The 14,428-nt window shown below is 41.0% G+C and overlaps 1 protein-coding gene across 1 annotated transcript in view; it reads left to right on the top strand.

Annotated features, from left to right (window-relative positions):
- The window catches only part of LOC118356653 (BCL-6 corepressor-like), a 114,758-nt gene that overhangs the window by 97,659 nt on the left and 2,671 nt on the right, over positions 1–14,428 (top strand). The window contains 2 exon segments of the mRNA XM_035725946.1: positions 13,989–14,066; positions 14,269–14,425. Coding sequence (XP_035581839.1) covers positions 13,989–14,066; positions 14,269–14,425 — 235 coding nt within the window.

Here is a 14,428-nt window from a genome sequence, read left to right as displayed (position 1 = left end):
TCTATTTTTAAATTTTTGAGGAACCTCCACACTGTTTTCCAAAGTGGCTGTACCAACTTGCAATCCCACCAACAGTGTAACAGCGTTCCCCTTTCTCCACAGCCTCTCCAACATTTGTTGTTTCTTTCCCTGAAAATAGTCTAAAACTAACCACTTTACTATAGGAGTAAAAAAAAAAAAAAATCAAAGAATTGAAAATATAGCTACAAGAATTTGTTACTGGATACACAATATAAAAAGATGTAAATTGTGACATCAAAAACATAAAAGGGAGGAGTAAAAGTATAGAGTTCTTACTTGTGATTACAGTTATCAATGCAAAACACAGTTCTATCTCTAAGATCTGGCAAGTAAGCCTCAAGGAGGCCAAAACAAAACCCTACAATAGATAAACAGAAGACAAAGAGAATCAAAGCATACCACTACAGAAAATCATCATTTCACAAACAACAACCAAAAGGAAGATAGCAATAGATCTCTACATTTTCAAGATAGTGATTAACAAGGGCAGTCAAAGTGTGGGTATGTTGTGGAAAACCGGTCTCTGAGCTTTGAAGCCAAAATATAACACAGAGACCGAGTTTGGGATAAAGAAGAACAATCTTTGCTTTGCCAGGCAAACAGAGTCTGCAGCAGCCTCTGGTCTTCAGGAACCTGCAAGCCTTCCTGGAGGAAGGGGCTGGAGCATTTTATAGGGAAATACAGGATTTGGCTGGTTTTGACAGGAATGGGGTGTGCTGCCAGGTTCCTTCATCAGGTCTTTAGGGTGCTACCAGATTCCTGGAACAGAGGGCTAAGAAGAGAGGAGAAGAAGAGAGGAAAATGATTTTTTTTTTTAAATTGAGCTTCGTGGGAAGAGTTAAGATGGCAGAAGAGTAGGGAGATCCTAGGCTTGCCTTGTCCCTGGAACACAGCTAGATTAAATCACTTTGAACACCCAAGAAATCAAGCCAATGATTGAGAGAGTAAAAATGCACAACTAGAACTGTGAGGAGGGGGAGGGGGGCATATCATGGAATTTAGGAACTGCAGAGAGTTCATTTGGAAGAGAGAAGAACTGCAGGTGCTGTGATGGAGGTGGGAGCTCTGATTGTGGCGAGAGGAGTGAGAGAGGGGAGAGAGAGAGTGCACTCTGAGAATTACACAAGAAAAATTCTTCCCCAAAACCATTTACTGGGAAAAGGAGAGGGGAGGACTATTGCAAGATTTTATAAACAGAAGAGCACACAGTCTCATGTTTTGGAGGTCCCCACTGTTGCCAGGATCACAACTGGCAGACTTAGTGGTGCTCCAGTGGGGAAGGAAGATGGAGACCCAGGAGGGGGCAGTGTGGTCTGAGGATCCCCTGGGGCATGGAGAGAGAGAATTTCCCCGCTGGAGTGCATCTGGGGGAAGGGACATGACCCCTCCTGCGGCACATGACCCACTGGGTGCCATTGAGCTGCCCCATTTGGGATGATAGGAAGGGTACTAGGTGAAGGCAATGAGTCTTGGTACGAGCTTTCTGTTGCAGCAAGACCCTCCCCCAGGGGATTGGCATGGGTCCATCCGCCGTCACGGGGATCTCTACAATTTGGAGTTTTGAAACCCAGCCTTACACCTGAGATAAAACACAGGAGTACTGCGCCACTGAGCAGGCAGACAGCTTGGACACACACATGGTGAAGGCAGGGATCTGACAGAAGTTGAGGACCCTGGAGAGGTGATTGTGTGCTCTTCTGTGAGGGCTTCCTGAAGGGTGGTGAGCACAAGCGAGCAGGGCGTCGCCATTTCCTCCCTGCCCAACAGCACTGAATGCCATCAGGGAGCAAAAGAGCACCACCCAATAGAGGCACCAGCCACTAACACCAAGCCCTGCCGCATTGTGCCCTGCAGGTGCATCTCCACAAGGGCAAGTCCACCTGAGAATCAGAGCAGCAGGCCCCTCCCCCAGAAGACCAGGACAAACCCCACCCCTGCACCAAGTGTACTGATCAGAGTGCTGCAACACTTCAGCTCTCTGAGAAACAGGATGTGTCTTCCTTTTTATTTTTTTTATTTTTTTAAAGATTTTATTTATTTGACAGAGAAAGACACAGTGAGAGAGGGAACACAGGCAGGGGGAGTGGGAGAGGGAGAAGCAGGCTTCCCACGGAGCAGGGAGCCGGATGCGGGGCTCGAACACAGAACCCTGGGATCATGACCCCGAACAGAAGGCAGACGCTTATCGACTGAGCCACCCAGGCACCCCGTCCTTTTTATTTTTATTTAATCATTATGTTTATTATTTTTAAGGTAATTTAATTACTTATTTTATTTTATTACTTATTTTATTACTTATTTTATTTTAATTATTATTTTTTTTCAAAAATACACAACTAATGAATCAAACACTACAAAAACTTATGATGTACTATATGCTGGCTAACTGAACATAATAAAAAAAATTGATTCTAGCTTCTTTTAACAAGCAGACCAAAACACACCTAGGACCTAGCTTCCTTTTCTTTCTTTCTTTTTCCCTCCTTCCCTCCTTCCTTCCTTCCTTCCTTTCCTTCCTTCCTTTTTTTTTTTCCTGGACAAAAAGACAAGATGGAGGAATTTGAGAAGAGGAAGAATTAACAGCCAGGGATTTTATCAATACAGATCTAAGTAAGATGTCTGAACTAGAATTTAAACAATTATAAGAATACTAGCTGTGCTCGAGAAAACCATAGAAGACACTAGAGAATCCCTTAGCAGACATAAAGGAGCTAAAGCTAGTCAGGCTGAAATAAAAAATGCTGTAACAGAGATGCAAAAACTGAATGATGCCATAAGAATGAGGATCAATGAATTAGAGGAACAAATCGGTGACATAGAAACTAAAATTATGGAAAACAATGAAGCTGAAATGAGGCAGGAAACAAAGGTAATGTTTCATGAAGGTAGACGTAAGGAACTCAGTGACTTCTTAAAACATAGTAACATTCATATCACAGGAGTCCCAGAAGAAGAAGAGAGGGAAAAGGGGCAGAAGGTTTATTTGTTCAGATTATAGCTGAAAATTTCCCCAATCTGGGGATGGACGGAGATATCGAAAGCCACGAAGCCCAAGAACTCCCATGAAATTCAACAAAGACTGGCCTTTGTCTCACCAAGACAAATCATAGTCAAAATCACAAAATACACAGACAAGGAAAGAATCCTGAAAGCAGCAAGGGAAAAACAGTCCCTAACCTACAAGGGAAGACAGATAAAGAGTTATGGCAGATCTGTCCACAGAAGCTTGGCAGGTCAGAAGTGAGTGGTAGTATATATTCAATGTGCTGAATGGAAAAAAATATGCAGAGAAGAATGCTTTATCCAGAAAGGCTGTCATTCAGAATAGAAAGATATTTTCCCAGTGCAAGCTGGTGCAACCACTCTGGAAAACAGTATGGAGTTTCCTCAAACAGTTGAAATTAGAGCTACCATTTGATCCAGCAATTGCACTACTGGGTATTTACCCCAAAGATACAAAGATACAAATGTAGGGACCCAAAGGGGTACGTGCACCCCAATGTTTATAGCAGCAATGTCCATAATAGCCAAACTGTGGAAAGAGCCAAGATGTCCATCGACAGATGAATGGATAAAGAAGATGTGGTATATATACACAATGGAATATTACTCAGCCATCAAAAGGAATGAGATCTTGCCATTTGCAATGACGTGGATGGAACTGGAGGGTGTTATGTTTAGTGAAATAAGTCAATCAGAGAAAGACATGTATCATATTACCTCACTGATATGAGGAATTCTTAATCTCAGGAACAAACTGAGTGTTACTGGAGTGGTTGGGGGTGGGAGGGATGGGGTGGCTGGGTGATAGACATTGGGGAGGGTATGTGCTACGGTGAGCGCTGTGAATTGTGCAAGACTGTTGAATCACAGATCTGTACTTCTGAAACAAATAACGCAACATATTTTAAGAAAAAAGAAAAGATAGCAGGAGAGGAAGAATGAAGGGGAGTAAGTCAGAGGGGGAGACGAACCAGGAGAGATGATGGACTCTGATAAACAAACTGAGGGTTCTAGAGGGGAGGAGGGTAGGGGGATGGGTTAGCCTGGTGATGGGTAATAAAGAGGGCACGTTCTGCATGGAGCACTGGGTGTTATGAACAAACAATGAATCATGGAACACTACACCAAAACAAATGATGTAATATATGGTGATTAACATAACAATAAAAAATTTAAAAAAAAGAAAGATATTTTCCCAGACAAACAAAAACTAAAGGAAATGGTGGCCACAAAACCCACCCTGTAAGAAATATTAAAAGGGGACTCTTTGAGTGGGGGGACAAAAACTCCCAAAACAACAAAGACTAGAAAGGAGCAGAGAACATGACCAGACACACCACCTCTACAGGTAATACAATGGCACTAAATTCATATGTATTAATAATCACCCTGAACGTAAATGGACTAAAAGCTCCAGTCAAAAGACATAGGGTATCAGAATGGATACAAACAAACAAACAAAAAACAAGATCCATCTCTCTGCTACCTATGAGAGACCCATTTTAGACCTAAAGACACCTGAAGATTGAAAGGGAGGGGATATAGAAGCATTTTTTTATGCTAAAGGACACCAAAAGAAAATCGCAATAGCTATACTTACGTCAGAGAACCTAGATTTTATTTTTTTAAGATTTCACTTCTTTATTTGAGAGAAAGAGCAAGCACGAGCAAGGGGAGAGGCAAAGGGAAAGAGAAAGGGAGAAGCAGACTCTCTGCTGAGCAGGGAGCCCAATGCAGAACCTGATACCCAGGCCCCTGGGTTCATGACCTGAGCTGAGCGCAGTCACCTAACCAACTGAGCCAGCCAGGTGCTCCCCGACAAACTAGATTTTAAACCAAAGACTGTAAGAAGAGATGAAGAAGGGCACAGTAACATCATTAATGGATCCATTCATCAAGAAGATCTAATAATTGTAAATCCTTATGCCCCCAACTTGGGAGCAGCCAAATGTATAAAACAATTAACAACAAACAAAGGAACTCATTGATAATAGTACAATGACAGTAGGGGACTTAAACAGCCTCCTCACAGCAATGGACAAATTACCTAAACAGAAGATGAACAAGGAAACAAGGGCTTTGGACGACACGCTGGACAAAATGGACTTAGATGTATGCAGAGCGTTTCATCCTAAAGCAGCAGAATACACATTCTTTTCGAGTGCACATGGAACATTCTCGAGAATGGAACATACGCTGGGTCACGAATCAGGCCTCAACAAGTACAAAACATCTGAGATCATACCATGCCGTATTTTCTGACCCCACTCTATGAAACGTGTAATCAACTGCAGGACAAAATTTGGAAAGACCACAGATACATGGAAGTTAAGAACATCTTTCTAAAGAATGAATGGGTTAACCAGGAAATTAGGAAAGAAATAATAAAGTACATGGAAGGAAATGAAAATGAATACACAACAGTCCAAAACCTTTGGGATGGAGCGAAGGCAGTCCTAAGAGGGAAGTATATAGCAATACAGGGCTTCCTCAAGAAACAAGAAAAGTCTCAGTTACAAAATCTGACCTCACAGCTAAAGGAAAAACAAATAAAGCCTAAATCCAGCAGGAGAAGGGAAATAATAAAGATTATGCAGAAATAAATGATAGAGAAACAAACAAACAAAAACAAACAAAAAATCAGTAGAAGAGATCAACAAAACTAAGAGATGGTTCTTTGAAAGAACTAATAAAATTGTTAAACTCCTAGCCAGACATATCAAAAAGAAAAGAGAGAGAGCCCATATACATAAAATCACAAAGGAAAGAGGAGCGATCACAACCAACACTACAGAGATATAAACAATTATAAGAACATATTATGAAAAATTATACACCAACAATCTAGGCAATGTGGAAGAAATTGACAAGTTCCAAGAAACATACCAACTACTGAAACTGAAATAGGAAGAAATAGACAGTTTGAACACACCCATAACCAGCAAAGACATTGAGTCGGTAATCAAAAATCTCAACAAAGTAGGTATAGATGGAACATCCCTCAACATCACAAAGGCCATATGCAAAGACCCACAGCCAATATCATCTTCAATGGGGAAAAACTGAGAACTTTTCCTCTATTGTTAGGAACAAGCCAGGGATGTCCACTCTCATCACTGTTATTTAGCCTAGTACTGGAAGCCCAGGCCTCAGCAATCAGATAACAAAAAGAAATAAAAGCACCCAAGGTGCGCCTGGGTAACTGAGTCGGTTAAGCATCTGCCTTTGATGAAGGTCGTGATCCCAGGGTCATGGGATCAGCCCCCCAGCCCTTGAGTTGGGCTCCCAGCAGGGAGCCTGCTTCTCCCTCTCGCACTCCACCCCCACTCCCCTGGTGTGCTCCCTCTCTAATAAATAAATAAATTCCATAAAATAAATAATAAATAAATAAGTGTTCTCTCTAATAAATGAATAAATTCCTTAAAATAAAAATAAATAAATAAATAGTTAAATCTTTAAAATATAAATAAATAATAAATAAATAATAAAAGCCATCCAATTGGCAAAGAAGTCAAACTTTCAGTCTCTGCATGCAACATGATACTTTATGTAGATAACTCAAAAGACTCCACCAAAAAATTGCTGGAACTAATATATGAATTCAGCAAATTCACAGGATATAAAGTCAATGTACAGAAATCTTCCTGCATTAGGCAGCAGAAAGAGAAATCAAGGAATTGATGCTATTTACAAATTGCACCCTGATGGCTGATGGAGGAACATGGATGGGCTAGATTGGTGATGGGTATTAAGGAGGGTATATGATGTAATGAGCTCTGGGTGTTACATGTAAGTGATAAGTCACAAAATCGCACTCCTGAAACCCATATTACACAATAGGATAACTAACTAGAATTTAAATAAAAATTTGGAGGAAAAAAATTTACTTACTAGTTATAAATCTGTTTACATAGTTTATATTTCTTTCTATTGTTCAGTCTTGTTAATTTGTGCCTTTCTAGGGATTTGATCGTTTTTTCCAGCTTTCAATTTGTTGGCAAATAACTGTTCACAGTAGTGTCTTACAACCTCTGTGTGTGCATGTGGTATCAACCTCATGGGAGAATTTCCTATCTGTTTTGCTGGAATCCTTTCTTGATTTTACATTGGTCTGGGTGTTACAGCTTCTCCGCTGGTCTCTGAATTTCTCTCAAAAGTCTTCCAGTCTGTATACTGTTCTTCCCTTGGTGTTTCTATGGAATCTCAAGTAGACACTCTTTTGAGGGATATTTTTGCTGGACATAGAGTTTTGAGTTGACAGCTAACCCCGTTCTGTTATATAGCAAGGATGCCATTTCAATGACTTTTCATATCTATAAGTTCTATTGGGAAGTCTTGTGTAATGGTTCTCTTGTGTGCTTGTACGTGCTGTTTACTAAGTATTCCAAATTTTTTCTCTTTGTTTTTGGCTTTGAAAAGTTAGATGCATATTGTGTTTTATTTTTGGATTTTTCCTGCTTCAAATTTGTGGAAGTTCTTGAATCTGAAATTCTCTCAGTAAATTGAGGATATAGTCAACCCTCATTTTTATCATTTTTTTTTTCTGGAATACGGTGCTATTCATACTCTGCAGGGACTGCAGCTACATGTATGTTATGAATATTTTGCTATTAAAAAACAAAAACATAAACACCACAAAACGTTGGGGGCGGGGGTCTCTCCTCTCCAGAATCCGTTCTCATGTTTAGCAGTTACTGACTCTGAGCTCTGTCATTTGGTTTTCAAGCCAGCAAGATATGAGTTGCTAGCCATGGTAACAACTGGGGGCCTGATCTTTGCCGAAATATTGTAAAAAATGAATGCTGCCATTCTTTTTCTGAACTGCAAGTACCGCTCCATTTTGTGATGGTTTCATTTTGTTTCCAGAGGCTTTAGGTGGTAGTTTTCCGTACTTTATCCTTGGGACTGTTGGCTGATGGGTGTTCATCCTCCGTTAAATGGATTCCCAGCTTCTCTTGCAAAATACGGTGTTCTTTTCTTGCAGCCCATTTCCAAGATGACTGCAGCTTGCTACTGCTAAGGCAGTGTTGAGGAGCTATTTATGTTTCCTGGCCACTGTCAGGAAGAATAAGTGGAAGGTTCTGTGTTTGGCTCAGTGCTTGTGAGAGATACAAGGTGACTAGGATAGCATCAGTTCAGGCCACAGTGTTATGGAGGCTGACTTAGGGGACCATAAGGCACCTGAAGTGGTTACAGCTTTGCATGGTCAGCAGTGACAAGTAAAGGACTGGAAACGTGGTCAAAATCACTGCTCTGTCCTGGTGAGATTTGGTGAAGCAGAAGCCCTCGTTTGTTGTTTTGTGTTGTCAAGTCTCAAGGGAGAGAGGACTGGGATTTAATACCCAGGACCCAAGGAATTGGGCAGAGGATATGGTATGGTATTTGATACGGAGCTTCCATGGGCTCAGGGCAGAGGGTGTGGCATTAGGTTAGACATCTGCTGGAGAGTTTGCAGCCTTGGTGAGTGAAAGGGTGCCTATGAAGGGACTATTTCCCGGGGACGTGGCAGCCCTTGGAACCACCTAGGAAGTAAGTGAAGTTTTGTGACTTCAGGTGGAAGAGCTGAGATTGTTCGACAGAACTTCATTCCTAAGTATGAAGTGGGATTTATTGTGTAATGGGGAGTAGTATTGAGTGGGAGAGGATGACCATTTTTGCTGAGTATTTCCGGTCTTTTAGCATGGCTTTCAGATGGGATTTGTTTTTTAGGAACTTTGTTATTCCTGCAGTATAAGGTGGACAGTCCCCGTCTTCAGTGTGGAAAGTAGACTCTGGAGAAAGGGCCTTTCTGCAGGAGCAAGCACAATGAACAATGGAGCCTTTTGGGAAGGAGGAGTCCAAAGTAGCTTGAGCCTGGGACCAGAATTTGGCCCCAAGTATTCCTAACACTTGGCCTCAGGGCATGGCTTTGCAAGTGCTCAGCAGCATCTTTTAGACTTAGTTGGTTACTTTCTTTTCCTTATGTATGCTGAAGTGGTCATCATTTTACACTCCTTTGAATTATGTTGATTTTTTAATATCAGGTCTTTCTTGGACTTTGGGATTTAATCCAATTTGGTTATTTTTAATGTATTGTCGTTTATTTTTTTATATTTTATTTATTTGAAAGAGAGAAAGAGAGAGAGAGCACACTCCCTGCTGAGCAGGGAGCCTGGTGCCGGGACTTGATCCAGGGACTCCAGGATCATGACCTGAGCCGAAGGCAGTCGCTTAACCAACTGAGCCACCTAGGCGCCCTGTAAAGTTTATTTTGTAATGTGTTGCTTGGGAGTTGTGCATGCAGATTCATATTAGGGACACTAGCCATTAATTCCCTTTGGTATCAGGGATGCAATGGCTCCATGGAATGAGGGGACTGGATGATCCTGTCATTTCTGTTATGTCATATTTTAGTCATATTTGTCTTAAAATTTTGGCAGCACCTACTTGCCTTTAAGGCACTTGTAACTAAGGGACAGATGGCATTATTGTCACCAATTCTAAGTACTTTAGAGAAAGTCAGTACATGACAGTTTTGTCCTCTCTAAAATATGTATTTTCTTGTTTCTTTGTACTAGTTAGAACTTTCATTCTATGTAGAATAATAATAACAAGGTTCTTTGCATCTGTTCCTGACTCTAATGGAACTCTTAAAGTTTAATCTCTAACTATATTATTTTTGCATGTTTTTAGGAGGACCCACTTGCAAGTAAGGCAGTTTACTTCTGTTCTTAGTTTATTAACAGACTTTTTAAAGCTATGTATTTATTTTGCTTTTAATTTTGTAAATTTAATTGTATTGAATTCTATACAATAAATTTTATGCAATTTATTGAGGTAACCATGAATTTTTATCCTTTGATTTACTTGTTGAGCAGCCTTTTAAAAAGTTTTTATTACTACTTTGAAACAGAAAAAAGCTTGAGGAGAACAACAAAGGGCAATTAACAAACACTCTATATGCCTAAAAAATAAGTCTGAAATGTTTTCCCATATTTACCTTAAGCTTTTGTAAAATATAAACCTTAAGGTGTCATTGTAGGGAAAGGTCAAAGTTCATTCATGCAGCTTGATTTCTATTTATGTAGTCTCATCCTATCTTGGTCTTCCTTTTTTAAAAAAAATATTTATTTATTTATTTATTTATTTATGAGAGAGACAGAGAGAGAGAGAGCTTGAGCACGAGCATGGGGGAGGGGCAGAGGGAGAAGAAGACAAGCAGACTCCCCACTGACTGGGGAGCCTGACTCAGTGCTTGATCCCAGGACCCTGAGATTATGACCTGAGCCAAAATCAAGTCAGATACTTAAATGACTGAGCAACTCAGGCACCCCTGTACAAAAACATTCAATGTATAATGAAAAAGATAGGACAAGTGTTTTCATAATGTGGATTATGCCCTAATATTTTATCTTTTTAAGATTTGGAATTTAATTATCAGGTGGGTTACTGTTCTTGTCTTTGTATTCATACTGCCCTGTGGCCATACCTCATATCTCAACTTGTTTTCCATTTCAACATTTTTCTAAAATCAGGCTTATTGAGACATAATTGACGTGCGATAAAATTGCTCTGAAAATTTCTTCAAACTCCATGACTTATTTTTTCTTAAGATTTTATTTATCTATTTGACAGAGAGAGAGAGAGAGCACAAGCAGGAGGAGCAGCAGGAATAGGGAGAGGGAGAAGCAGGCTCCCCGCTGAGCAGAGAGTCTGATGTAGGGATGTAGGGCTCGATGTCAGGGCCCTGGGATCACCACCTGAGCCCAAGGCAGATGCTCCACTGACTGAGGCACCCATGCACCCCAAAACTCTATGAGGTTTTTTTCTTTCTTTTTTTTAACTTTTATTTTACTATGTTATGTTAGTCACCATACAATACATCATTATTTTTAATGTAGTGATCCACAATTCATTGTTTTCCTATAACACCCAGTGCTCCATGCATTATGTGCCCTCCTTAATACCCATCACTGGGCTAACCCATCCCCTCACCCTCCTCCCCTCTAAAACCCTCAGTTTGTTTCTCAGAGTCCATGGTCTCTCATGGTTCATCTCTTCCTCCGATTTCCCCCCTTCATTTTTCCTTCCTTCTCCTAATGTCCTCCATGCTATTCCTTATGGTTCACAAATAAGTGAAACCATATGCCAATTGACTTTCTCTGCTTGACTTATTTCACTTAGTATAGTCTCCTCCAGTCCCATCCATGTTGATGTAAAAGTAGGGTATTCGTCCTTTCTGATGGCTGAGTAATATTCCATTGTATAGATGGACCGCATCTTGATCCATTCATCCATTGAAGGGCATCTCGGCTCTTTCCACAGTTTGGCTATTGTGGACATTGTTACGATGAACATTGGGGTGCAAATGGCCCTTCCTTTCACTACATCTGTGTCTTTGGGATAAATACCCAGTAGAGCAATTGCTGGGTCATAGGGTAGCACTATTTTAAATTATTTGAGGCACCTACACAGTGTTATCCAGAGTGGCTGTGCCAGCTTGCAGTCCACAACCTCTCCAACATTTGTTGTTTCGTGCCTTGTCAATTTTTACCATTCTAACTGGTATAAGGTGGCAGCTCAGTGTGGTTTTGATTTGAATTTCACTGATGGCTAGAGATGATGAAAATTTTTTCATGTGTCTGTTAGCCATTTGTATCTCTTATTTAGAGAAGTGTCTGTTCATGTATTCTGCCCACTTTTTGACTTGATTATTCATTTTTTCAGTGTTGAGTTTGAGAAGTTCTTTCTAGATCTTAGATACCAGCCCTTTCTCTGTATTTGTATTTATAGATTGTCTCTTTAAAATTCTCTTGTATATCACTCTTGGGGTTTTTCTGCTTTTATAGAACCCCCCTTAATATTTCTTGTGGGGCCCACTTAGTGGTCACATATTCTTTTAATTTCTGCCAGTCTTGGAAGCTCTGCATCTCTCCATCCATTCTACATGACAGCCTTGCCGGATAAAGTATTCTTGGCTGCATGTTCTTCTCGTTTAGTACCCTGACTATGTCTTGCCAGCCCTTTCTGGCTTGCCAGGTCTCTGCGGATAGGTCTGAAGTTATTCTGATGTTCCTCCCTCTGTGCATAAGCAATCTCGATCCCCTAACTGCCCTTAAGATGGAGTTTCCTTGGTTCTAAGATTTTCGAGTTTTACTATTACTATTACATGCTGGGGTTTTCCTTGATCTTGGGAGGGGTCCTCTCTGCCTCTAGGACACGACTGTTTGTTTCATTCCCCAGATGAGGGAAGTTCTCAGCTATGATTTGCTCAAATATATCTTCTAGTTCTCTCTCTCCCTCCACTCCCTCCAGGATTCCAATAATTCTGACATTGGAACTCTTCGTGGTGTCAGTTATTTCTCTGATTCTGTTTTCATGCATTCTTAGTCGTATTTTCCTGGCCTCCTCTTCTTCCTTTTTATCTATTAATTGGTCTTCTAGGTCACTAATTCATTCTTCTGCCTCACTTACCCTAGCTGTTAGATTATCTAGATTGGATAGGATCTCACTGATAGCATTTTTAAATTCTACCAATTCAGCTTTCATTTCTGCCCTTAGAGACTCTATGTTTCCATTAATTGATTTCTCCGTTCTAGCTATTGTCTTCACAGTTGCTGGCCTGAATTCCATCACTGACATCTTGTTTATATCTGAATCCATTTGTAAATCTGTGGCATAAGTCATTGTCTCTGAGTCTTTCCTATTTTGGGGGCTCCTCCTCCTAGTCACTCTGTTGATGGCTGGTTGAGGGAATGTATAGAGTCCAACTTAGTGACCACAACCTGAGCAAGATGCACCATTTAGGGTTGCTGACCTCTTGTTCTCCCAGCCTCTCTTCTGGTGGATGGACCTGTCCTGCTGTTACTCAGGCAACTCTGGGTAGAGTTGCCCTGCCCCCTGTGGCGGGGGATGGGCTCAGTGAAAACTGGTTTTGGGGGGCTTTTGTTCTCTGGTGGCTTTCCCTGGTGGCTTTGCCCGTCTCTTCCGAGAGTCAGAGCAGAAGAGATCTTTTCCAGCCCTCTACCTCAGAGCAGAGAGACCGCAGTCTGTTCTTCCGTGGGCTCTCCAGGCCATACTATCTCCATTTCTGTCTGTGCTTGTATAACCTTCAGTGTCCTGGGTTGTGAGACCCTCAGCAGTGCTCCCAGTCCTGCCTCCAGGTCAGGCAGGTCTTTGTCCTTTGTGTTCTAAAACCACCAGCGGCCCCCACTTCACAGGCGTGGTCCCGCTGCTCCAAGTTTCAGTCGGCGGAGCTGCCCTTTAGTCCTTTCCCTGCCGATACTGGTCTGGGAGTCTGCACCCCGTCTCCAGCATGGGAGGGTATTGCCTACCCGCAGTGTAGGATACGGTCGCCTGGCTCCTCCCTTTTCTGTTGAACCTCCGATATCTGCCCATGGAATCACGGCTCCCGGCTTTGTACCTCAAAACCAAATGCTCGCGATATTCTGTTTGTAAAGATCCAGATCTATCTTCGTACATCTCAGGCTGATTTCGTGGGTGTTCAGAGTGGTCTGATAGATATTCAACTCAATTCCGGGGACCAGTTGGAATAGGGTCTCCTACTCCTCTGCCATCTTTCCCCTCTGTCTCAGGTTCTTCTATTTTTGCAAACAAAACAATGTCATTGGGGTTTTACAAGAGATTGCATTCAATGTGTAGGTTGCTTTGGTTATGGAAATTTTAAATATTAATTTTTTTAATCCATGCACATAGCATATAGATATCTTTCCATTTATCTGCATTTTCTTAGATTTCTTTTAGCATAGTTTTATAGTTGTTAGTATACAAGTGTTTTGCCCCCTTGGTTAAGTTTATTCCTGAGTACTTATGCTTTTTGGTGCATTGTGCTATCATTTTATTTTCTTTTAGGATTGTTAGTGTATGGAAAAGCAATCAATTTCTGTATTTTGACTATGTGTCCTGCAACTTTGCTGAAATTGTTTAAGTTTTTAAAAATCTTATTATTTTTGTTTCCTCTCCAGATTATTTAAATGACCTTCAGGGTCACAATGGTGATGAGTTTATTGCTCCTTGGGAGTTCTATGGAAGTTCTGTGTGTGGTAAGCAATATGGTTTTCTCAGTTTACTGGGAAATGAATGTATAACATAACATTTCTCCCCGGTGTTGATGAAGTGTAAGTGAGTAGTGGGTGCTGTAAGCAGAGATCATTAGGAAATGTTGTCTTTTTCTTTAGAATCATTTAATTAATGAGACCTAAAATCTTAAGGGAGCCTACTTGACTCTTTTTTTCTTTCCATTAGAACCAGATAATAAAGCTGGGCATAATGTTTTGGCAAACCCTCCAGGACCTGAGGACCAGTATGATGAAGATAAGGCTAACAGTGATGTGTTTGAATTTGAATTTTCAGACAGCCCTCTCTTACCATGTTATAACATCCAAGTGTCTGTTTATCAGGGGTA

Source organism: Zalophus californianus, chromosome Y (assembly GCF_009762305.2).
Source record: "Zalophus californianus isolate mZalCal1 chromosome Y, mZalCal1.pri.v2, whole genome shotgun sequence".
In the NCBI taxonomy this organism is placed as follows: domain Eukaryota; kingdom Metazoa; phylum Chordata; class Mammalia; order Carnivora; family Otariidae; genus Zalophus; species Zalophus californianus.
The sequence above is the reverse complement of the archived record's forward strand: the minus strand, read 5'-3'. Positions and strand labels throughout refer to the sequence as shown.